The sequence below is a fragment of the Natator depressus genome, chromosome 1 (assembly GCF_965152275.1).
Source record: "Natator depressus isolate rNatDep1 chromosome 1, rNatDep2.hap1, whole genome shotgun sequence".
NCBI classification, from domain to species: domain Eukaryota; kingdom Metazoa; phylum Chordata; order Testudines; family Cheloniidae; genus Natator; species Natator depressus.
Window position 1 is genome coordinate 46703052 of NC_134234.1, and position 27092 is coordinate 46730143.

A 27092-nucleotide genomic window follows, 5' to 3' on the forward strand; every position below is an offset into this window, starting at 1 on the left:
ATTTACAATAGGTAGTGGGAGATAAACCGCTCCTTCTCATGCTTCCATGTCTAAGTATTTTAAAACACAACAACATGTCTTGAACAAACCTTACCCTTAACTATCCAGGCACATTTGTTCCCAGAGTCCACACAATAGCAATGCGATGGAATAGGTGGAACACCATTCTGGATGCTGGCAGGCAAACAAGCATAAAAGTGTTCTACTTTGCTTCTAGAGACCCTGCATATTCACAAGTAGTGACTTTTAAAGCTGAGCAGAGTTTAAAGGATTTATTTGAACATTCTTGTGTGTGTACTTTATTCTCCTCAAGAGCAGGCAAAAGCATGCTGATATTTCTATTAAAATTAATCTCTTTGCAAAATAGCAAATATCCAGCAATCTTACTTAAATGGATCAAAGAAGGGTCACACGTTTTCTAATAAGTATATAATGTGGCATTAGTATTAATACCTTAGATGACTACAAAGTATTTTACTATACCTGAAGCTCGTTATCTTCTTCAGTGTCCAAACTTACTGAATAACATAAGAGGAAATTTCTTAATTTTAGGCTACCACCACAAGATCTGTCTCTTCAGTATTTAATATATAATTTTCAAGCTATCAGCAACACACTAGATAATCATTTTTCAAATACCACCAGTTCACACTAAAGATTTATTGAACTAACAAGACACGAATCATACTTCATCTCATTCCTTTTTCTTGTACTATGTGGTAGATCCTTTTCCCATATAATTTCCCTCTTGCAATTTCCCCTCTTGGTATTGACACTTCCTCATCAATTATTGGGAGTGGACCACATCCACCCTGACTGAATTGGCCTTCAACATTGGTTCTCCACTTGTAAGGCAACTCCCTTCTCTTCATGTGCCAATATATATTTATGCCTCTATCTGTAATTTTCACTCCATGCATCTGAAGAAGTGGGTCTTTTACCCATGAAAGCTTATGCCCAAATAAATCTGTTAGTCTTTAAGGTGCCACCGGACTCCCCGTTCTTCTATTTTTATCTCTTTGGGGCAGGGTGTTTTATTCCATGTTTGAGCAACCAAGGAAACTCGAAAAAATGATGTTGAACACAGACTAAAACCAAGAATTGTTCTATAAATAATCTTATAAACAGTTATTTTTTCAATCAGAGGGGAACTAGGTTTGACACTTCACCAGTTTTCATGATTGTGAAAACACACAAACCAGTTACAGACCCAGTCATTAATTTTAGATCACCACCAAAATGCACTACAATATTCTTTTATTTAGTTTACAGAAGAATCTATCAGTACAGGTTGCAGAAAGAAAATGTTTAGTGCTATTTACAATTTGTTTTAAAACTCTGCTCTATACAAATTTAATTCTGATCAGTATGAACAATATTTTTGTAGGCCTATGGCATATAAAGCATTTCATCAAAGCAGTAACAATGGGTAAAATAACCTGATTACATTTGAATGATGCTGACCATTTGAAAAAACAATCACACAGAACATCTGTAAGGGCTGTGAACACTTATTAAGTACAGAACACAATGTCAACCTGTGACTTTTTTTAATTTTTTTATTTTTTTAAGGCTAATGCTATTTATATGGAATATTGTTCTATTATGCTACACGCCAATCCATATTTAAGTTCTATAGTTATGCATTTTATAAGATTTTTATTAAATATATTCTACACTTATTTGTAATTTCATCCAGGAAGAATTCTTCCCGAGTGAAAAAATATAAAATCTTTTATATTTTTACAGGTTTAGATGAAACTAGCTCATGCTTTAGTGCTGTGCAAATTTGTTTAGCATATCAACCTTTAAATTATTGATATGAAATAAAATGGCATCCTTTTAAATTATGTATGCCTTTAAAAATCAGCTTCTGATTTTAATACGCTTGCAAGCACTAATACCAAATGCAGATTACATAAAGAAACAAAACTAGTACTATGGCAGAGGTTTTTTTCTTTTAACTTTAATAATTCTTTTGAAGTCTCTTATGAGTAAGCATGACTCTGGACACAGATACAGAGGAGTAAGAATTACCGAAAAACATCAATTGCTGATATTCAAATACATAAAATTGATTAGTAAATGAAGTCTTCTAATATTTATGCACAATAATAAAAGCCTATGAACTACAGGAAATTACCCCTCCCATATTAAGGCTAGGAAATGCACTCTGCACTTGTTTGTGCTGTATGAACAAGCACTCAACTAACGTAGGAGAAAAGAGTGCATATAATAATGAAAAAAAAAACCAGTTTCAACAGCCCTCTACAGAGTGCTTTTAAATTACAGGCACATAGTTTTTTTTTTTGTTTGTTTGTTGCAGTGAAAATATATATAGCCAGGCTCGGTTTAGTTAGTATTCTGTGCCAGTTCGGCCACCAAGGTTGACTTGGTAGAATTGACTTCAGTTTTTCCTTTGAGTTGGCCATTAGTGAGCTTTTTTAAATTATGGATTCTATTTTCCAGTGTTGTATTACATATTGTAGATTATTTCTAGGTGTCTCAAATATCATTAGAGATTGCCGAAGAGAAACATACTGTCAACTGTTTTTAGTGCAAATTGCATCTAGAAAGCTTGATTGATTAGTTCCGGTTAATGAAGATTTTTGTGGCAGCAAAATGGTTTATGCTGTGGAAGAGAACACTAACTTTTTCTGGAGATTGAACGCATTCAAGAACTGATGTATTAGAAGATTATTCAGCAAGAAAAAATAGAAATAAAATCATAATGCAATTGTTCATAGATCTCTCCTTTGAAAAAGAGAATAATGTGACAGTGTTTACGTAATATTTCAGTTCAATGGATTTACTGACAGGCTCTTCCTAAAGATGTTTGAAGCAAGGCTGGCCCTCTTCTATTGCAGCAGCATGAAAGACAAAGACTATATTACATCACACTTAGCAGGTAAAGCAGACAGAGTTTACAGGATCACACAGCAATTGCTCTCTCCAGTTTTTTCACGGTTCCTCTGACCTGTGGAACAATGAAAAGAAGATTTGCTTGCAAGTCATTTACAAAACATTCAGTTGGGGTGAGGGGGGGATAATTGTTAATGATACAAGAACGATGCAAAAATTTTATCTTGTGCAATTTTATAAGCTCTGGAGAATACAAAAAATGTTACTCAGATACATAATTAAGAAATATGCTTTTTTATTTTAGTGTGTCCAAAAACATTTGGTTACTTGCTTGACAAGAACTATTCATAAACCATGACGATTTTTCTCCTTTCAAAACAACCAATGAAAACCATGACATTTTTGAACACGTGCCTATGCAGCTGAAGTTGGAAGCTCACCTACTGTATAGCCTACCTTGAGAGTTTGGCTCTGGCAATGTCTCTCTAGCCACCAAATGCATCACTGTTGTCTTGCCAAAAGGAAGTTTTAATGCTGTGTGAAAAATAGAGGATGATTTATTAACACAATCACTCTTTTCATCACTACAGAACGCACACAACTGAATCCATAACTTTAACTGGATTCGCTTGTTTCACAGCTTCCTACTTCTTACTTTACAATTCATACTGCTTACTTACCAATCCTAGAAAGAAGTTTTGTATAAATGTTACATAGATCAGGGTCTTATAGAATGATCATATTAAATACTGTGCTTTTAATGTTTGTCACTGTGAGGATGATAAAGTTCTGAGGCCTGACCCTGCTCCTTTTGAAGTCAGTGGTACAATTCACTTTAATGGGAGCAGGAATGGTCACTTACACCTTGATTCAGCAAAGTGCTTAATTTTAAGCATGTGATTAGGCCAATGTGACTAATTTAAACCATAATATAAACACTTCCTGTCAAGGAATTGAACAGCACACTAAAGCGTGCATTACCAGAACCCTAACATTTTTCCAGTTCTCTTGAAGAGTGAATAAGCCAAATCTCCGCTGATATGATGTGATGTTTACAAATAATTTCATGGAACCTCTCATTGCAATGCCTCATGCTTTGAGGCTGAACACCCATCACATCAGTAGTATGTGAGAACCGTGCATCTCCAGAAACTTTAACATGTTTTTTAAAACCAGTTGTTTAAGACAAAGTGTTTTCCTTAATACTGTTACTACTCTGTACTATTGAAATTGAAAGAATTTAAAAAATCTGATTTTCTTTTCACAATTCATTCCACTTTGCAGTAAAACTAGATGGTCAGCTTCATATTCCAGTTTTCATAATATTGTGTTTACATTTTCAACACTCTGGAGTTTTAATAAATATTCCACTGCAATCTCACTGACTGAAAAAACAAAACAAAAAACAAAAAAACCACAAAAGCATTTATACCCTATTCATATTAGGTTTGACCCACCCTTTTTCAATGCTCCCCTCAAGGCTTCTATGTTCTGGACCGCAACTTTGTGACAGCATTTGTCAGGATGGTTATTTGTAAAAGTTTCACACATTACTAGAGCTTCATTTTCTCCTGAGGTTTTAAATTTTCCACTATAAATTAGGAGAAAAATATCTTCCGCTGCATGCTCCATTAAAACGATCAATCAATCAATCAGGGAATATCATCAGCGATAGATGAACCAGCTCATTTTCTCTTTAGGAATTCAAGGTACTTCCTCCCCAGCCCCTTAGTACTTGTGCCCAAATACATAACCACTGTGACTTAAAGCAGAACCTTAACCTCTAATGAGCAGGTCATAGCTTCCATTTTCACCTCACAGTCTGCCATCTGCATTGAGAAATAATCCATCTCACAGTAACTGCAGAGGGAGGATGGAGAGGGAGTATCCCAACTGTCTCTCTTTTCCATTTCAAATCAGTTTATTGCAGATCCAAGAATCAGATATAAAACTAAACCTGGCACTTGCGGGGCAGAAACACCTGATCCCTAGTTTGGATGGACTAATGGCATCTGGACAGCATGCTCTCTTCTCTCTCCACCCATCTTTTCACACACTGACTACTAGCAGCAACAGAAAATGATGGATCTGGCACTTCTTGCAACAATGACACTGCAGACTTGAGAGACAAACGTTTTTTTCCTATTACCATTTCCACTGATACTTTTGATGTTTCCTCAGTCATTCTTGCATCAGCAAATACTTCAAAAGATGCGTTAACACAGGCTGGCAAACAAGCTCAAGACTTTTTTTTTTTAAGTTTTAAGCTTCAACTTCAGTCAGTATTTACAAGATAAAGTTTGAGTTTAGAAGTAGAAAACTGCCACACTTTGACAAAAAGAACCAAAGATGATATTTAGTTCCCACAGAGACAATCTGAGGGTACTGTTGCCTCTCCAACTGACTAAATGACTTTCAGTGGTGAGCAAGCCCAAACTCCAGTCAATATTCACTAACCACTTGAGACAAATGAAATGCTCTTTATAAATGTTATAATTCAACACCCCTAAAATCCTTGGGTGAAAAGCACTATAGAAATGCAAAATATTATAACGTCATGAGAAACTGCATACTGGACTAAACATTAAGTTACTATTTTCTTTTGTTATGAAATGTATCCATGTTGCTTTAGTAAAGGTTGAATCAACATTCCTTTTCAGGAATTTATACCTCAGACGTATAATCTTACTCCAGGTTGAAATTTATTACATTATTTCATTAGTGTTGAAATAAATGTTTAAAAACAAACCTCTAAAATATAACAGAAATAAATCTTTGTAACACATGAAATATCCCTGGGGTGAAGCTGTGATGATTAAATTGCAATACATCAGTGAGCAGCAATCTGAACTAATGACAGGTTTCAGAGTAGCAGCCGTGTTAGTCTGTATTCGCAAAAAGAAAAGGAGTACTTGTGGCACCTTAGAGACTAACCAATTTATCTGAGCATGAGCTTTCGTGGGCTACAGCTCACTTCATCGGATGCACTCAGTGGAAAATACAGTGAGGAGATTTATATACACACAGAACATGAAAAAATGGGTGTTTAGCATGCGCATGCTAAACACCCATTTTTTCATGTTCTGTGTGTATATAAATCTCCTCACTGTATTTTCCACTGAGTGCATCCGATGCAGTGAGCTGTAGCCCACGAAAGCTTATGCTCAAATAAACTTGTTAGTCTCTAAGGTGCCACAAGTACTCCTTTTCTTTTAAGCTGAACTAAAATTCCCTGATTCTAAGTATGCATTTAAAATCCATGAAACTGTCTAATGTAGCAATCAAAAGCATACTAGCTATTCTTTTCCAGTGGAACTGGATAAATAACATTGACTCTTGTTCGTACTGTGAAGTCCAGTCTGATCTCAGCGAAGAAAGTGAGTAACAGTGGTGCACAGAAACACCTACAGATGAATACCAAAGAACATCTTGTATAGCCATCTTTGGCTGGAGAATGATAATCTGAGACAAGACACCATGGGAGGAGAACTTGATGATGATCCAAGATTGGGGTCAGAGGGATGAGGCAAAGGGTAAGGGAAAAGAGGCAATATCTTCACTAATGCTAAGAACACACTACTTCTCACTACTTTCACGAATGGGCCATAAAATTGCACAATAGAGATTACGTATATTAACTAACTGAAGCCTAAATAAAAATTCCACAGGTAAGTGAGAGTTACTACTAAGCAGTACACAGTGAAGTTTATCATTATCTAGCCAGTATATAAAGCAGCATTAGAAAACTGAACCATATGGAGGATAAATTGTCCAAAAGGAGATCAGCAGCCCAGGTTAGTAATGGCTAAAAGCGGTTATCGGATAGCAGTATAGTAATCTATTTACAATGAATTGGTGGCTCCAGTCCAGTTCTTAATGGAGAAGTATCCATATCACAACTAGCACAAAATGACAACCTGGTTACCATTATCAGCAAATAGGGCAACAATTAAAGGAGAAAAATAGAATGAACTGCCCTGTCATTCTACAGCTAATCTCTCCGAGTTGGTGTGGAGGCACATTGACAGGGCACATATGAAACTTTCCCCGTAATATATTGCATTTGTTTTCCAGAGTCTTTATATTGTGAGATATTGTGGGATGCCAAAGACTTAAGTTTCTAACTAGTGCCACCACAGAGTGATAGAAAACAAACAAACCAAAATGATAAATACAAAGGAATAAAAAGTCATTCCAGGTTTACCTTTAACTTCAGACAGCTACCCCAGGTATGACTTTATATTACATTTTCCCCTCCCTGTGCATTCATAATTACCAACAGCATTAACAGAAGGAATTTGTAGACAGAGAGAATAGGCCCTTCAGCTCACTTCTTAGATTTGGTAAGAGCAAAGAGATATATTTTCTTTAGACATTGATTTTACTTAAGATTCATATAGCTGCCACCACCTCTGAAAGGAAATATTGTTAATTACAATACATTGTACTACATTCTGATAAATAAAAAATAAATCTACAAAATATAACTAGAAAACATGACACAAGGGGGCACAGTTGAGCTATATTTCCTCACCATACAAAGTGAAGCCATTTACTTTTGTTCTCACATAACTATACAATTGTATCCTTGGGACAGAGCTAGATAGCAAAAATATTTTCCCTCATTCTAATTCACAGGGTGTCTTTCTTCATTACACTAAGTTCCCTAGTATTGTTTAGCCAATCATCAAAATCTTTATCCATCATTTTTAATATACTTAGAGATTTCTGAAATGGTTTACACTATAAATGCAGTATATGAGAAGTGGAATAAAATCATCCCTCTTCCATTAAAAGACAATAAAGATAGCATAACTATTCCTTATGTGAAAAAAGATTTAATTTACACAGTGATATATACCATAGTCTAACACCCGATTCTAGCAGGATGGAAAAATATAAAGGTAACAAGAGCATCTTATGTTATGCTGCAGCAAAACTGTGCAGAAAACCATGCTGTGACCTTGAAGTCTAGAGAGGGTTTTACTTAAATGAGAATTTACTGTATTTTAAATAAATATTCACTTTGCCTGGGGAAAGTTGCTAAATTATACTACCCAAGTTATTTCATTACCTCCTAGTGTCACATTGCCATGAAGAAAGCGTCCTTGATAAATAAGTCGCAGAATATTTGGACTGCTGACCTGCTCTTCTTCCCAATCTGAAAAAGAAGGAAGAGGGCTTTGTCAGAAACAGCCCAGCATATGTATCTTTTGTTTATTTCCCACCCATCCAGGGTAGAAAAGAGAAAACAGAACTCTTCCAGTTCAGTACTAACAGGACAGTGCGGCCTGCTGCTTAGTGGAGAGGATCTGAAGTTAAGACTCCTAAATTCTGTTCCTAACTTCCCCATTCAATCTTGGGCAATAACTATTCTGTGCCTCACTTTACTTCTGCTTGATTAGCGGTTATAAGTGATATATATGGTTATAAGTTCCTATGCAAAATATTTTTAAATGGATGATAAGGAAGACACTTCCTGTTCCCATTCAGACTCAATATCCATCTGGTTAATTTAGTTCCATTTTCCTTCAATGGCAGGAGATTCTCAATCTCTCTGCCCTCCAACATTCAACTGGCTGAGTTCAGCCTCAGTCTAGGACTGATAAGCAGCCACATATATAGTAGGAACACATCAGTTCTCTGATCTGAAAATCATTTTAAATCAGTAAGCAGAAGTGCTCCTCTCTGTGGCTACTGGGCAGTGTTGGATTAGATTTAGCCAGTTGAATTTCCAGAGGGCATAATGAACTGAACATACCCTGAAATTCCTGGAAAAGCTGAATGGTAAGCATCTGACCCTTGCAGAAGAGAGACATATTGATAGATTTCAGGAAATTTCTCATAGCACAGTATGTACAGATTTATGTACCACAAATTAGCTGTAAGAATCATGTATTTTCCCATGAAGTGTTTAGCTAAAGTAAATAATGTATAAGATTAGGTGATCACTTATTATTCCTGTTTGAAATTTCTGTCAATTTTCAAAACAAGTCAGCGAATCTGCATTAAGTTTTAAGGGTAAATATTGCAAAACGTTAACAAAATTATTTAACTTCAATCTGCTCTTTCAGAATGCTGACCAGGTATCTGATACCAACTGTTCACAAATCTGCTTCTGCTCTGCTCCATCTATTGTAACATTTATATAGCAAACACGAATATTCAAGAAGGGATAGGAGAAGCCAACCTGTATGCCCAGAATACACAATGGATACAATGGGCAGAGAGGAAAAGAAAATGAAACAGGGGTGTTGGGAAAGGTATTTAAACATTGTGGAAAGTGTGCAACCAGCATTTGGTAGGAAAAGATGCAGGAAGAGAAGAGTGAAAAAGGAACTATTACAATTGATGTCTGTTCACTTTTAGAGGCATCAGGCACAATGACACACGATTAGAGGTGTACAGAGCACTACAAAGTTAGGGCTGACATCAGAAACAAGTATGAGCGGAAAGTGTGTAGAAGTGGCAATATTTACTAGATGCCTTACAAGATATGATCAACCTAGACAACTGAAACCATCTGAAATTCAATGTTTTCATTTACTACCTGTTTTAATTGCAATGCATTGATATGCTGTCAATAGAGTAGCTAAAATGAAGTGTTACAATTATCCTGATTATTAGTATCAGCTATTTATCTGCTTGACGAAACGTTATCTATAATTTTCTGCTTTAAGATTTCACTTCTCTGACTACCATCTGGACTGCAGTACTAAAGTTTAGCCAATTTGTAGTACTAGAAAGATGCAATAATACAAGAGGCCAGAAGATGAAAAGTGGCAATTTGGTATATTAATTCCTGACTGATGATCCACCGTTTTATGTTTTTACTCTTTGCTCCTTGGCAGAGTCTCAAGAATTATTCCCCTTAAACAGTCACTCGGGATATTTAATTTTCATAATGAAAACACTTCTCCACTAGCTAAACCAATGAAAAAAAGTTCAACTGAAAAGTGTCATAACGCTTATCAGATGATCATCGTAAGAGAAAATTTAATTATTCCAACAAGGATAAAGTAATTTTAGAAAAGAGGGAATAAAGAGAAACTTTTCTAGCTTGGATATCAACTATCTGTCTGAGCAAATGAATCAAACTGGACAGCCTCACTGGGAGTGAGGAAGTTTTTAAATTAAGAGTATTTCAACCTATACATGGGGGGAAGGGAATAGAAGAGAGGTGGCTTAAGCATGCTAGTTTATAACCCTTTAAAATCATCAAATTTAGGCAGCTGACAGGACATTTCAGATATATGGCAAAATTCTGCCCTCAGTTGCAGTGATGTAAACCGAGACTATCTCCACCAAACTCAGTGATGTTAATTTGGATCTGTATTATTGTACCTAAGAGCACAATTTCGCTCATATCTCTGAAAGACCCCAAGGCAGATTCATCTCTGCACATCTTATGGACAAATCAAACAAATAAAAAACTTGGGGGAACAGATTCAACACAGTCACCTCTTTAAATAATTTTAATGTGTCATTCTAGGTCAGTTATAATCAACTCTTGTAACAAAGATAGTTTTCAAATTTTAAAGAACAAGAGATTATTCACATATGCTCATTGCTTGGGAAGGCTTAAACAAGTCAATAATTAATTTCAGAGCTGCCTCAATTTTAAATAATTCCAGTTTCTTCCTCTCAGAACTAACCTAACACATGAAATGGGATTTAAAGAGATGGAGAAGAGAGATCACAATTTCACTGACAAATCTAGGCACTGTACTTTCTCCTACAATATAAATAAGGCCATTAGCAGCTATTTGTTCTAAAGATTTACATACACATAACAACTTGAACTGTAATCATATTCAGCCTATGAGCCATTTCTCTTGTACATGTTGCATACTATGATCACACATTAACTTTAGCTGTTGTTCCTTAGGTAATATGGAATGGCTTCCTTCCTATTAAAATACGTAATTTTCTTCATTCTTTGTTATGTGTACAAGGTACAAATCTCAGTTTTAATTGCTGCTGCAAAAGTCTGAAGTAGTCAATGTGATGAAATGCTACTAATTAGATTCACTGACACATAAGTAAGAGTCACAAAATATAAATCCCTGATTCTGTGTTACATAGTGCCTGTTATGCGCCTTAATAGCTAGGCAGGGTGCCGACTTGAAACTGCAATGTAATATACTCAGGAGTAAATTTAAGAGGAAAAACAGTTGTTTCAGTCATTACTAATTCATACTAATGCACACAAGATAAATTTTATTTTGTCAGTTGTGTTCCAGAAGCACACTAAAACAATGTACAGTAGATACTGAGTTGCCATACCAAAGAGAAACATTGGTCCAGCTAGTTTGGTATAAAAAGTCTCCAACAGCCGTGTCTCTGTATCTAATACTTTAGAGGACCACAAACCTCCTCATTGTGCTTTTTGTCAACTGTGTAAAACTGCATCAGGGACAGAAAAATTCCTTCCTAACCTTCAGAGGAGACCAGTTTAGGGCCTAAGCATGTATTATTGATACTCCTATTGACATAGATAGCACAGATGCACATTATTCCTATTCATGTGCAGTAATTTTCTAGCCCTCTTGCAACACGAAGTTAATGGCCCCCCATGACCTCCAGTATCAGAGAATGTATAAGTATTTTCTTTCATCAAATTTAACGTCATTTCTCAGTTTTGGCTTGTGTTTTGGAATGAGGGACAGGGAGATGAAGATTGCCTGATCAGTTTTTGTTGAACAATTCATTATTTTACTTACCCCCACACCATCTCAGTTTATACTTCTACTTTCCAAAATAAATACTCCCAAATAATTTAAAATATCTTCATATTTAAATTTGTTCCCAGTTTCCCTCATCCTTTAAAGTAATTTACAACTGCCTTTTATCATTACCTTTTTTATGGACATTACTGTATTTTTGTAGGTTGTTTCTGAGGCAAAGCGATCAAAAATACAAAATATTTGAGGTTCAGTTTTGCTACTTCATTCATATAAAATGGCATATTTTCCTTACTCATCCTTAGGCAAAGGGTATAATATCTAACACCCACCAGGATCAGTCTGCAGTTATTAGATATGTACCAAGTCTGTCTAGAAAAAAATTCAAGGTGAGGGAAAAGCAGACGTAGGGCACAATGAATATGAGAAGTAGCCTCGGAAGTAAACTGGGTAATGGACCATACTTCAACATCTCAAATTTTGTACCATTGAAAACAGAGGATAAAATATCTCTATATAAACTTCCATTTGAATATGAAGAACAATGATAAAATTGTTAACATTTCAGTCTTAATTACAGAAGAGTAAACAGTTTTAACTGGACAGTTAGCAGCTAAAGGACACATAAGAATGACTCACCCATAGGCCAGTTGTCATACACATGTTTTGCAATATCTGCAGCAGAATCATTTGGTGAAAACAAGAACTCTTTCGTTTTCCCACTTACCAAGATGAGGCGCAAATTTATCTGTAAAGAAAATGGAACATTAGGAAGATTTGCTAAAAATAAATACAAATGCACTATTTAATCAAAAGGCTATTTAAATTGCCAAAGTCATTCAAGTCATTCACTGGTTTTAGCAACTAATCAGTCCAAATTAGTCTGGAAAAAAAATCACAACAGATTTAAACAGAAAATATTAAATACAGACAACAGTATTTCAACCGTATTTGCATCAACCAAAAAGGATGGACAGAAGGGAGTTTTCCCATAGATGGGCCAAGAAGATGACAATTATACTAATAAAATGTATCATGTATATTAAGGCTCTTTAATTTGATCACAATATATGCAAATGCCTTTTATTAGTTAACAGTACCATCAAATACAGTTTTTCAAGGAACAAACAAGTTCATTAAAGAACATTGCTAAACGCTAAGAATTCGTCTTCTCTTGACCTTTTACTTAACTGAATAATACCTGCTTCCTTAACATATGCAAATTTAAAAATATGAAATTCTGCTTCTAAAAATTAAACCCTAGACTAACTCCAAACCCCTCTTCTGTATATCTGCACCTTGACTGTCAGACCTGACTTTACCACATGGACCCACTACAGAATATTAGAAAGTCAAACAGCCTCTAGACAGTGCCTGTACGTTTTAGGACTTTGAATCTTCTGCTGATCTCTCTAACTTGCAACTTTACTTTTCTCCCAAGGAGAATAAGATCCTGACTCCGTGAAGTAATTAACACCACCATAATTTTTCTCTTAGATGTCATCAAACAATACGTCCAGATATTGGCATCTTCAGTTATTATTTCCCCCCTTTCTGTTTGAGAGTTACTAATGGACTGAATCAAGACATTCCATCCCTACAGGACCCAGCCCACAGACCAAAAAATGATAGAAAGACGTCCTAAAGTCTAGGTCTCAAAACGGTCCTGGTTACAGCAATATTAGTAGTGGCTAAATGACTTTCAAAGCCTAAATTTCCATCCCCACCCCCTCACCATCTACCATTCTGTTCCAAGTAATATTGCTTAGTCAGGGCCGGCTCTAGGTTTTTTGCAGCCCCAAGCAAAAAAATGTTTGGCAGTGTCCCTGCCCCCCCCCCTTTTTTGGGGGGGGGCTTTTACACATGTTTGCACTTTGAAATGTTTTTGTTTGTTTGTTTTGGGTTTTTTTGACTGTTTAAAATTAAAAAAAATGAAAACAGAGAATTTGTAGTTAGTGAAATAAAACAAATTTCCTACTAGTGTACTCATTTAATTTTAACAAAATCACAATTACAAACAATTTGGGTTCAACTATACAGTGTAATGAAAAACATTAGTGTCTTCTGGTGCGCGCAGTTTTTCATTAATTAAAAAAATTTATATGAACTGAATTTTTCTGTTTTAATACTTGCATAGTCTTTTAATAATTCAGTGAAATCTACATTTTGTGCAATGGTACTTTCAACTGAAATTCATGAGAGTCCTGACAAACGATTTTCAGACATGGTGGATCTCAAATAATTTTTTAGTAATTTCAGTTTTGAGAAACTGCGCTCCCCAGAAGTCACTGATACTAGTAAATGTTAAAAGAATGCGTAATGCTATAGCAGTGTTTGGAGTGAGGTGCTCGGGGCTGTACAGCCTGCCCATGGGCCCCCCGCCCAATCTCAGACCCGGCCCCACCCCTGCAGAGGGGACAGTAACCGACAGAGAGGCTGGGGGGGCGGGTCAGCCACGGGGATGGGGGCGGACCACGGGCGCCCGTCCAGCGTCAAGCCGCCAAGGGCAGCAGGTCCCTTACTGGCTGCGAGTCCTGCCCCGATCCCGGGCTCTGCTCGGCTCCGGCTCCTCTGCCACTTGTGACACACGCTGCAGGGGCAGGCGGGGGGGAGGAGCCACATCGCCCCGCTCCCCCAGTGGCGTGGGGCCAGGGCAGGGACCGCCCCCGGGGCCGGGACCCCTGCGCTGAGCCCACCGCCCCGGCCCCACGCAGGGGCTCATTGGTTGACTGAGCGGGGCCGGGGGAAAAAAAAAGGATGGCCGGAATCCCGCCCCTGGAAACGTACCGCCCCAAGCATGTGCTTGCTTTGCTGGTGCCTAGAGCCGGTCCTGAGCATAGTGATAACCAGAGGGCTAACCTCCGCAGCACACTTGGGTGTGCTAGACAAAATGCTTTTAGATATATGGTTCCCCTTGCCACTTCTCAGCCCTTGAGCTGTAAGACAATGAATAATTACTATAACAATAAAAAGTGAGGCTTTACTGGATTTTGACCTGTATTCAATAGGGTTTTTTTCCCACTTGCTATACTACTCACAAATAGGTGCTTGAACAGAGATTCAGCTTAAAACTTCTACAGGACATGATATTTCTATCAGTTTTTTCTTTGTCTGAAATTCCCTTAGGAATCCAATAAGGGGGAAAACAGGCTACTGTACAAATGAAATGATTATTCTTTTTCTTAAACTCCTGTCAATGGCAGAAACCTTGTTTTTTGACGGTAGTCCAAATGTCAATGTTTGTTTATTTTTGCATAAAGCCCATAAATAATTTTATGGTATACCACAGTATTTATTATTGTTTGCATTGTTCTGTACAACACAGATAAAGTCAAAGAAGATGTAAGGCAGGAAGTGGCAGGAGTTGTAGAAAAGTTGTTTAAACAAGGAAGATTCTTCAAATGCTCAGACCAACCCCAACCGAAAAACTTAAGAACAGTCATACTGAGAAAGCAACAGAAGATTGCCAAATAGGCTGTTCACAGACACACATTACAGCATATACAAGGACTGTTTGAATTGTGTGTGTTTGGAGATATTCAATGCTACAGAAAAACCTCTAAACCTACAGTACTAGATTAATCTGTTTCAACAATCTGTGTTATATTTTAACAACTACTGTCTCTACTCTCACTGAATTGCCAAACAATCCAGAAGGTTGAGAAAGGATCACGTAATCTAAAATAGTTACACTACTACTTTTTTAGGTGCTGAATAGTCTTGTCACCAAACATTGACTGTCCAGCACTGCCAAAGACTGATGAGCTAAAACAAACAGAGCAATGCCTAAGGCAATAGTCCTTGTATTAATCAGAGAACTTATTCCCCACTTAGTACAGTATTTAGGGGAAGGCATATTTCCTTGTTTTTCTGCTTCTTAGGCTTGTCAGGCTCACTACAGAAAACAAAAATGACGTAAAAATAGTGTGAAAATGTAAGTAAAGTTAAAGTAACTGCAACATTTCTGTCAGGACCTAATGCTGTCCCTTACAGATCTCTGAGTAAATACACAATTTAAAATGAAGATAAGCAACAGAAATGAAAAAGTGAGTAAAAATGTTCATTGACATTTCATCCTACATGGCTGACTCCATTACTGCTGAAATTCTGCTATTGTCTCAGAGGTTTACATGATCCTGTGATCCAATATCAAGATGCCTCAGGTAACGCTAACAAATTTTTAAAGAGTATACTACAACTATATGTAGACCAAGGTTTTTGTTTTTGTCTCCAAATGTGACCATTACTGAATATTAGCAAAAGCCTGAAGCAAATCCCTAAAATACTTAAACAGATGTTATGTCAAGTTATGTAAGGAAACAACTGCTCTAATAAATGGTTAAATATTTTCTTATTTATAGCACTGCAGACTATAGTCATTTTTAGTGTGCGTGCTTGTCTAAATTTTAAATCTAATTTTTAAAATCTTCTCTTGAAGGAATCTTACTGTTCATTGTGGTGTGACAGTCCCACAAGGTCTGAATCTGAGAGTCTAGTCTTTAAAATCTCCTTGAGGCACCGTGAACTGTTATAGGCATTCAACTCCTACACTACTTACTCTGCAAAACTCTCCGATTAAGATGATCTTCTTAAAGACACTATTGCAAATTTGAGAGTCTGAATGCATATAGTAGGGGAGAGCCTGAGTAATGGATGAGTTATCTAATATACAAGTAGCTAATTTTAAACTCCTACGGTTATACAATGATTCAGATGCCAGTTGTATAATACATCATATCTCATCATTTGAAAGGCTGCAATGGAATTAAAATGTGTCCCCAGATGATTACCAAAAAGAGTTATTTTTCTTCCTTCTTCCTAAGGAGGTCCTCTATCCTTGTTATGCCTTCTGTGCTTTTCATGATCGTGGCTGGTTTGTCCCTCCATGGGGGATAGGATAACAATGAGTCTTGTGATTCTTTTTATGAAGACTACAGAAGATAGGTTCCAGCCTCTTGCTGTGGGCAAGACAACCCCAGAGTCTTTGCTATGAATTTTAAAATTCAAGTTTCTGTATTGTAGTAACAACTGAGATGTTATTGATGAAAGGTGAAAAGAGCCAGCGATGTTAGAAGTAATATTTAGTGTCAATTCTGGACTATGTCCACTCTGGTTGGTTCTTGCAGAATCAAATTATGAACATTACGTTTGAGAATTTTAAGCATATAAAGTCACTAACTTTTAACATTATCTTTCATAACCCTCATTTCTTGGCAGCTTAAAATGTTTTTATGAACACTGTAAATGTGGGGAAGGAAGTGGCTTGGTGAACAAATTTCTTTACTGCAAGCGTGTTTACTGGGTGAAAACGACAGCCATTTTTGAAAAACAGGCTATAAAATTGTTTGAATGCTGCAGATTCCCTAGAGTTTCATTTTCTGGCCCAAGACAGAATTCTGCAACACAAGAATACTGTAAACCGTTGTAAATAGCAAGAAGTGAGCAAAGTAAGTTACAGTATTTCCATCCTCTTCTTTTAATTTAGATATTGATATTATCAATTTTTATATTACAGTGATGACTAGAGGCTTCCAATCAGGAAAAAAGGACCTTCATAAAGCTATACACTATACATACATAGTGTTAGTACTTGTCCTGAATAATTACAGTCTATGATGTATCAGAGGGGTAGACATGTTAATCTGTATCCACAAAAACAACAAGGAGCCTGGTGGCACCTTAAAGACTAACAGATTTATGTGGGCATAAGCTTTCGTGGGCTCCATGCATCTGAAGAAGTGGGTTTTTTTACCCACGAAAGCTTATGCCCACATAAATCTGTTAGTCTTTAAGGTGCCACCAGACTCCTCGTTGTTTCTGAGACTATGATGAGGTCTCTGAGATAACTTGGGACTGGGTTTGCGGGTATTATTTTTCCACAAAGTATGCAACATTTACAAAATTCATAGAATATCAGGGTTGGAAGGGACCTCAGGAGGTCATCTAGTCCAACCCCCTGCTCAAAGCAGGACCAATCCCCAACTAAATCATCCCAGCCAGGGCTTTGTCAAGCCTGACCTTAAAAACCTCTAAGAAAGGAGATTCCACCACCTCCCTAGGTAACCCATTCCACTGCTTCACCACCCTCCTAAGGAAACACTTTTTCACAATATCCAACCTAAACCTCCCCCACTGCAACTTGAGACCATTACTCCTTGTTCTGTCATCTGCTACCACTGAGAACAGTCTAAATCCATCCTCTTTGGAACCCACTTTCAGGTAGTTGAAAGCAGTTATCAAATCCCCCCTCATTCTTCTCGTCTGCAGACTAAATAATCCCAGTTCCCTCAGCCACTCCTCATACGTCATGTGCTCCAGGCCCCTAATCATTTTTGTTGCCCTCTGCTGGACTCTTTCCAATTTTTCCACATCCTTCTTGTAGCGTGGGGCCCAAAATTGGACACAGTACTCCAGATAAGGCCTCACCAATGCCGAATAGAGGGGAATGATCACGTCCCTCGATCTGCTGGCAATGCTTCTATTTATATAGCCCAAAATGCTGTTAGTTTTCTTGGCAAAAAAGGGCACACTGTTGACTCATATCCAGCTTCTCATCCACTGTAACCCTTAGGTCCTTTTCTGCAGAACTGCTGCCTAGCCACTTGGTCCCTAGTCTGTAGCAGTGCATGGGATTCTTCCATCCTAAGTGCAGGACTCTGCATTTGTCCTTGTTGGACCTCATCAGATTTCTTTTGGCCCAATCCTCTAGTTTGTCTAGGTCCCTCTGTATCCTATCCTTACCCATCAGCGTATCTACCACTCCTCCTAGTTTAGTATCATCTGCAAACTTGCTGAGGGTACAATCCACGCAATCCTCCAGATCATTAATGATCATTAAATTGTGGGAAGGAAACTTCTTCTCTGTCATGCACAGGAAAATATGTTTACATGAAAAACTTGTTGGGCCAAGGGAGTAGAGAGGGTGGCAAACAGCATATAGAAACACAGAGATTTAAGTTTCCCTTTTTGCAGTCTGATATATTTAGTTCCTGGTTCATTTTCATAATTAATGTTTTAAAAGAGAGAGATGTTCTCCAAAGCTTAAAAATAAATCTGGGGCTCCTAAAAATTCAGTATCACTAGCCCAGAAAAAGGCCTCTCTGTCTCTAGGTACACATCACCACACAATACAAACTTTACTTATCAGTGTCAGATTTGCTTAACAGAGATTGTAAAGAGCTGAAAAAATCAAACCAGTGGCTTGAAGAAAAAGCTTGGATCAATGCTAAGGTTCTTGGAACACACAGGCTAAAAAGTGAGGTCCCCTTCCTCCACCAAAAACTATGAGGATTGTACTGTTTTTCTGAGTATGCCATGGCTCTTTTGTATCTCTGGGATGTCCTAGCAGGCAACACAAACACATACCTGTCAAATATCCAAATATTTTTTAAAGCGCCACACAATCATTCTACAAAAAGAAAAGGAGGACTTGTGGCACCTTAGAGACTAACAAATTTATCTGAGCATAAGCTTTTGTGAGCTACAGTTCACTTCATCCGATGAAGCTCACGAAAGCTTATGCTCAAATAAATAAATCTGTTAGTCTCTAAAGTGCCACAAGTCCTCCTTTTCTTTTTGCGGATACAGACTAACACGGCTGCTACTCTGAAAACAATCAATCATTCTAGTTTTTCAGGATCAGGAATACCATTTCACAGTATTCTGCTGTTCAGGGACCTCAAACTAATTATGAATATATGTTTAAAAAAAACATTTTACCCTTATAATGTCCCATTCTTCAGAAGCGTACTCTTCTTTATACTGCTATGACTAAAATAAAAACTAAACCAGAACATAATTTTACACAGGATCATTTCATCCCAAAGGAACCCAGAGCACTTTACAAACTTTATATACTACTTAATAAAATAGATAAAACCCCTGATTAAAAACATCTACAACATAAAATACATCCACATGACATCATAAAATTTATTTTAATAATGTTTCCAATATTGGTTATTCTATTTATTGTAAGAGAACTGACAGTGCAAGAAATGGCTTTGGAGAACTTTCACCTTTAAGTAAACTTTGATTAACTATTTTATATTTCCTAAAAGGAACTACTACTCTGACATTTTTTACCTAAGACTTCTATAGCCAAGAGATTAGAGGGAGAAAAGTTAGTCTCCCTGTATTCGGTTTGTTTACTCTGGTGCAGTTAGGTTCACTGTTTCTCCAATGTAGTTAGGCTCGGCAGAATTCAATTTTTATTTTTTATAATTTTGACTGATATCAATGTTAATTTCAAGCATTTTTTTATTTTTATCTATTTAAATTTTCATAGTTGTGGGAAATTATGGGGTGAGAGGGTGTCAGACTATAGTTATTTAATGGCTGTCACGGAGATTCAAAAAGTTAAATTTTATAACCATTAAAACACAAACTGTCAATATCACATCAAAATAGAAAAGTAAATATCCTTAAAATCAAAATAAAATAAGTTTTCAAGCAGTATTTTTCTTACTTTGCTTATCTGTAAATTTATATTATTGACAGAAATATTTGTTTGTTTGTATATCTATAGTGAAATCGACATTTACCAACATTTAATGATAAAAATCTAATCCTTCCAACTCTAAATATAGTCAGTTTCCCTGAGTATCTACAGGTCTTTCCCACAACATGAAAGAAAATCAGTTTTTTTAAAAAATAGGAAAATGTGGTCCTAAACCTGCACTGAGGACCATGCAGTCATATCCATGTCCACACAGAGCCCCTACTGAAGTCAAAGTAGGGTCCACCTGCTTGCTTCTCAGTGCGGGATGGGGGCCTATGAGCTGTGACTATAAAACCACACATATTAGCTGGTGACAAGTATAGCCCCTGAAATAACTGAGGGGCGGGGGGGGAGGCAAAGAAGTTGACTGCCATTTTAATAGTTATCATATCACATATGTTACAAACGCTATTCCATTAATGGCTATGTTTTAAAGATACATATTATAAGTTGACTTATACAGCACTTGTGGAAATCACTAAGCTCTGCCCATAAAATGGCCCTATTTCTATAGTAAATTCCTTATTTTGAAGCAGAGGGAGATGAACAATGGACAAAGATTAAAGAAAGTAAGTGGCAAAAACAAATTTATGGCATGGAGCACTATGAAGTTTTATTGCCATTCATTTGGTAGACCTGCATAACTCACTTGTAGCCACACCACTTTTGAAAAAGGTGGTCATCCCAAACATGAGGCCATAAAAACTTTATAGTATGCAGTGGTTCACTCTCTAGATTTATATGAACTATGTAACTATTTTTATAACAGGAGTACTGATCACTTTATAGGGAAACAAATAGTTTTAAAGAAAAAAACAGACTTGTTTTGTATGTGTAATTGGCCCCTTGAAGTGAGGAATGATTAGGAAGTCTTTGTACAGGTAAGGCAGTCTCAATATACATTGGCAAAGTTTGGAGAAGCAAGTAAGGGGAACAGAGACAACACTAAACTTGTTAAATTAAATTGCATTTAATTCTAATACAACTCAGATATTGAACTGATTTGTTCTGTATCTAGAGCTCTGTTAAACAGTAATAATGACCATTTCAAAAAATTTCTTAGAGATAAGGTGTGTGAGGAAATATCTTTTATTAGATCAACTTCTGTTGGTGAGAGAGAAAAGCTTTTGAGCTTTCTGTGTAATTACCTCACCCACCTTGTCTCTCTAATATCCTGGGACCAACATGGCTAAAACAACACTGCATTCAAAAAATTCCTTATCATTCAATCCCCCTTTTCTCGCCCTGTCTCCCCAAAGATCTTTAGGACTGGGAGTGTACCTTTGCTTGTTATGTGAAATATCTAAAACACTATTACATGACCAAAACTAAAAATAATTATTATTGGCCTAACTAATCAAAAGATTCAGAACCACCTGGACAATGCAAACCCCAGGTGCTGGCTCCATAGGAGGCTAACTTATTCAGGGTCAAATGGACAAAGTTCACCTCCCAAATCAATTATTTTTACCTGCCATCAGATGTCTGGCTACGCAGCTCCTGTTAATTCAGTTTACAATTCCCCATTGTCTCCCCCTGGAAAGCTATTGCATATGGCTAAGCAGCCCACTGGAATTATTCTAGTTCTATTGTAAAAAACAAAAAAACCCTCAAAGAAGAAACAGAAACTCCATAATTTATATATGCTACTATTAAATTAACGCAGCAGCCCCATTCCCCCCAATCTCAAATTCCTCACTTCCCATAAACATCACCCCAACAACATTTGCTTCTTACGCAGCCCTTCTATACAGAAGCATCTTTCCCTCAATGTCAGTAGATTCTGGTTATTTTGGACCAATGAGGGGAGTAGTATCCACCAAGTCCCATAGAAAACTAGTGTATTCTACCCACAAAGTCATCTTTAAAGAGCCTGCAAACATGTAGAGAGGAGCTACAAGGAGTGGGGCAGGAGGAGCCAAAATTATCCGTGCCAACAGTAACGTGGGCCTCCCAATTTGGAGGTAGGGGTATGTGAGTGCACACACACTCTGTGGAAGAGAAAGAAAGACATGACTAAAGAAAATGGAAAAAAATTAAGACAGCTGCTTTATGGCTAGCAACTTTTATTTTATTCATGTTCCTACATATTTTCATGTATGACCCTTATAAGGAGAGGAAGAAAGAAAGACATTACTGGTGCACTAGAGAGAGCGTTTAGAAAGGTCCTCGTGCACTAGGAAAAGGCGGGAGTGAAATGGCAGTCTGGGTTTCCTGCTGAGAGACAGAAGGGAATGAAGCAGAGAACACTTAAGACTGGGGAAGCATGTGCAGTGGAGCTGGACATGGAGACATCAGGAACTCTAAAGCCTGAATCAAGAAGTCAGTGAGACCATAGGCAAAGATGAATACAAGCTTCCAGATGTAAATCCGGATGCAGCTGAAATTAAGGGCAAAATTCTATTAACTTCAACGGGACCAGAATTTGGCTCTTCAGCTGAAAATCAAATACAAGGATGTCACTAAAACACACAATATGAAACCGAACGTTTCAGATCTGTGTTATTAACTGGCAATGAAGTCAGCATATTTAGGACTGCAAATGACGTATGGTCATGTGATCTCATTAGATCCAATACACTAATTTTCCAGCACATTAAGATAGACAATGCTCATTCAGTGATACTGCATTTACTGTGAATACTAATTTCTCTGAACTAATTTAAGAATGTCAGTTGTGCATTGCCTAGGGAGCTAATTTATTTACTTACATTTATTTTAAATGGATTAAAATGAATAAAAATGGTTTAAAAAACAACAAACAATATACATAGGAGCACTCAGTTTTCCAAAATTTACTTTAGCCACACCAGGATTCTCCCATGAGCCCAGGTTACATTAGGAACAGAGCAGGACCAGAGGAGCATTTCCATGTTAAAGTGTGTATTTTTTTTTTCAAATTATGAATGACATGTTTTACTACCAAAAGAGAAACGAAGGTAGTTAAGGTATTTTAGAAGCTTCCTTGAAAGTCTTAAGATATAAGACCTCGGGGGGAGAGAAAGAGAGAGTTTCTTCATCCTTTAAAATTATTTTGTTTATTTTTTCATGGAGATGGGAGTCCCATGTATCAGAGCATATGGACTAATGTCATGGTGAGTCTCCCACCAGCAGACGAAGGCTGGATAGCTCTCCTTCTGAAAGCTATTAAAACTGTTCCTTGTTTGGGCCCAAAGTGGATGGGTACAAGAGAATGCCAACATGCTCCCATCCAGGGTGGCAAGGGAAAGACGGACAAGCCTACGGCCAAAATGCTGAACCTATATATGGTAATGCAGCCATTAATCCAGCTCAAATTTCTGTTCTATTCATATTCTATTGTGAAGCATGTTGCATTTGTTATGTTTTTAATGCTGTATTCAGAAGTGTTTTAAATAGAAATCTTTGAACAAGTGCAATAATTTTACATGAAATGCTGAAATGAACAATATCTGCCACTGAATTTAGACACAGCTTGAATAATTCTAGAAAAAAAATGGCCATGCTGCAGTGTAGGGAGAAGTGAAGAGTTATTGGCCATTCATGTAGTGAGGTCATTGCTTATTCTTTAAACACACTACACATAAGTTACTAGCCAGAAAGTGATGTGGAAAATGGTGGTCCCATGAAGGGTCCCAGGGTCAGCATCCCTACAGAAACCTCAGCACTCTTTTCCGACCCAACAGATGAACATGGTAGAATTTGGGCTTCTCACCAACGTGTTGTCCTAGAGTCCTGGTGGTGGGACCCACAGTCCTCTCTTGTTTCTATGGCTTGGCTACTATGCATCTGGTAAGTTTTTCTAGCCTCAACTGCAAGTATCAAGAAAAACTGAAAAAATTCTGTACTTACAAGTATTTTTTTTTAAGTGAGCAAAGCAGAGAATTACACCTTGAAGCAGAGACAGATTTCAGTTCACTTGAGCAGAAATACCATGAAATTAAATTTTTATCATCAGCAACTGATTCCAAGTTTCATTGGACTTACTGTGTACCATGGCAGTCAGCCAGAATTTTGCCATTTCAAAGCACTATCTAAACCACTGAGCTGTGATAATTAAAGGCAAAATACAGGACATAAGATATTTTTATCTTTGATGCAAAAGATAGTAAAGTTTAATTGAAATGGCTGTTTAAGTAACTATAGATCTGGTTTACTCAAGTGAAAGTAAGCAATTCAGACATGAATGAAAGCAAAATCCCTTCTTCCTAATTGGGTTCTTCCTAATATAGCCCATAGCAAACATTTAATCACATAAGAGGATTAAGGATTGTGAGGTTACTTGCTAGTTCCCCTAGAACAAAACTCCTTACAAGCCAACAACATGATCTAGGCCATTGAATGTGCTTCTCAGAGCAGGCCAATGGTCATTCCTTACCTTCAGAGATTTTCATCCTTAATGAGTAACGCTTAAAGCACAATAAAACATAAAACTTGCTTTTAAAGAAATCTACATATTTGTTTTGTTCAAACACCAAACGGGATGGGATAAATTCATCGCTGATGCAGCCCCACTGAAGTCAACTGACTGACATCAAAGGCATTACATCACAGATTAAGTTTGACCCAGGTACTATTCTGTTCAGTATATTCAGTTGTATATTAAAAAGGATAAATGTAGCTTTTCTGGATTTTTGCTGTATCATGCCAGTCCACTGCATGTGTCCTACCAATCAGTAGGTAGACAAAAGTTACGATTATACCACTTCCCTTACAAAGGGAGCTTGGGCAGCATGTACTAGCTACTTGTTATTAATGGGTAGAGATCATTACTCAATTTTCCCGCTTTGAATGTTTCTTCTACATCTACTGTAGACTTCTATAAAGAAACCTGTACTTTATCAATTGCTATCTGATCACTTGATCCCTTTTCAGCCCTGAGTTCCCAATCCAATATTTCATAACAACCCCGGATGCCTCTCTTAGGGTTTTATACACCACTCATTGCCATAGTAGCGAAGAACTTCCAGCTGAACTGGATCTGCACCAAGATGTCTAATGCATTTTGTGGAGTCTAGTGCTTTTTCTCCCTTCCCTGATATAGGAGGCTCTGCCTGGGAGACACTTTAATATCCCTCACAGTGATTACAAAATAGAAAGACTTAATATTAGCAAGTTTTTTCCTCCATCCAACAATTATTCTTTTCTGATAAGCCACCTGATATGCTTCACCAAAGAAGTGAGCAAGGTTAGGCTCTATAAATTTGGCCTACTTGTGCAGTTCTCTGCATCTTAATAATTGTTTGTAAAGCACTCTGAAGTATTCTCTTTAGATGATTCAACAGTAAACAAAAATAACTTTCATAAGCTTCTTATCATTTAGTAATAAGTCTACAGCACAACTGATTCGAACATGTATGCAGCACAATGTATGATGATCCACATTTAATAGGCTTTCCCCCTCCCCCATCTAACAGCATTTTTCCATCACACCTGGCATAGGATAATTTTAGACCTGGGATATTTGGACGCTGAAGAGCAGCAGATTGACCGTTTTGATTCTCATTGTCTTTGTCAGCTGCTCCAAATTAAGTGGCAGGACAAGATCAACAATGAGGATACTTGTAGCCAAACCCAGCAACCACCTCCATCAGCACTGGTTTGGTTTTGACACCTTTCTTGGTGCAGGCATTTTAGGATGGAAGATTAATGAATTATGAAGTTCCTTTACCAAACAATGCAGCTACAAATGGTCAGCAATAACACAATTGCCGAAGCTTCAATGCCACCATAAGATCGTCAGTGATGGAGAGACTGAACATCCAACCAGACCATCTTAAGGACCTAGCTACACATCAATCTGGGTGGCACTTTATCTGCAAGGAGGCTATATTCATTTGGGATTTGCCTTGAATGATGAATGAATGAGTGAATAGAATCAATCATATTCAACATCCTCAAGAACATGTTTTCACCACTTATGTTTAGTATATTTGGCACAAACACAGTTAATACCATGATAGAACTAAACCTTGAAAGGAAGGATGCTTTTGCGGCTAAAGCACTGGAATGAGACTCAGGAACCCTCTTTATTCAATTCCGGTCTTTGCCACAGACTTCGCAAGTCACTTCACCTCCCTGTCCCCAGTTCTCATCTGAAAAATGGGGATAATAACCCTTCCCTCTTTCTACACTCTGTTCCTCCTGTCTATTTAAACAGTAAACGTCAAGGGTCTGCACTTGTAAAGTCATCACTAAAATGGGGTCCTGATCTCTAACACCATATGCGTTAAAATTGAATAATTCTGTGATATTTTAATGGATCTCATAATGCTTCTCACAGACTACTCACATTACTTTAAAATAAAGGCATTTACATAGCACTCCCAGCTATCTTCGAGACACCACTGACTTCCTGAGGAAACTACAATCCATCGGTGATCTTCCTGAAAACACCATCCTAGCCTCTATGGATGCAGAAGCCCTCTACACCAACATTCCACACAAAGATGGACTACAAACCATCAGGAACAGTATCCCCGATAATGTCATGGCAAACCTGGCGGCTGAACTTTGTGACTTTGTCCTCACCCATAACTATTTCACATTTGGGGACAATGTATACCTTCAAATCAGCGGCACTGCTATGGGTACCCGCATGGCCCCACAGTATGCCAACATTTTTATGACTTAGAACAACGTTTCCTCAGCTCTCGTCCCCTAATGCCCTTACTCTACTTGCGCTACATTGATGACATCTTCATCATCTGGACCCATGGAAAAGAAGCCCTTGAGGAATTCCACCATGATTTCAACAATTTCCATCCCACCATCAACCTCAGCCTGGACCAGTCCACACAAGAGATCCACTTCCTGGACACTACGGTGCTAATAAGCGATGGTCACATAACCACCACCCTAAACCGGAAACCTACTGACAGCTATGCTTACCTACATGCCTCCAGCTTTCATCCAGACCAAACCACACGATCCATTGTCTACAGCCAAGCTCTACGATACAACCGCATTTGCTCCAACCCCTCAGACAGAGACAATCACCTACAAGACCTCTATCAAGCATTCTTACAACTACAATACCCACCTGCTGAAGTGAAGAAACAGAATGA

At 37.5% G+C, this 27092-nt stretch overlaps 1 protein-coding gene across 1 annotated transcript in view; it reads right to left on the reverse strand.

Moving 5' to 3' along the window:
• Positions 1-1282: 1282 nt before the first annotated feature.
• UBL3 (ubiquitin like 3) overlaps positions 1283-27092 on the reverse strand; it is a 74079-nt gene continuing 48269 nt past the window's right edge. Inside the window, exons 2-5 of the mRNA XM_074959084.1 lie at positions 12186-12294; positions 7937-8023; positions 3319-3396; positions 1283-2977 (exon numbers count right to left, since the gene is read on the reverse strand). Of these exons, the coding sequence (XP_074815185.1) occupies positions 2925-2977; positions 3319-3396; positions 7937-8023; positions 12186-12294 (327 nt within the window). The 3' untranslated portion in view covers positions 1283-2924. The remainder of the gene's footprint in view (positions 2978-3318; positions 3397-7936; positions 8024-12185; positions 12295-27092) is intronic.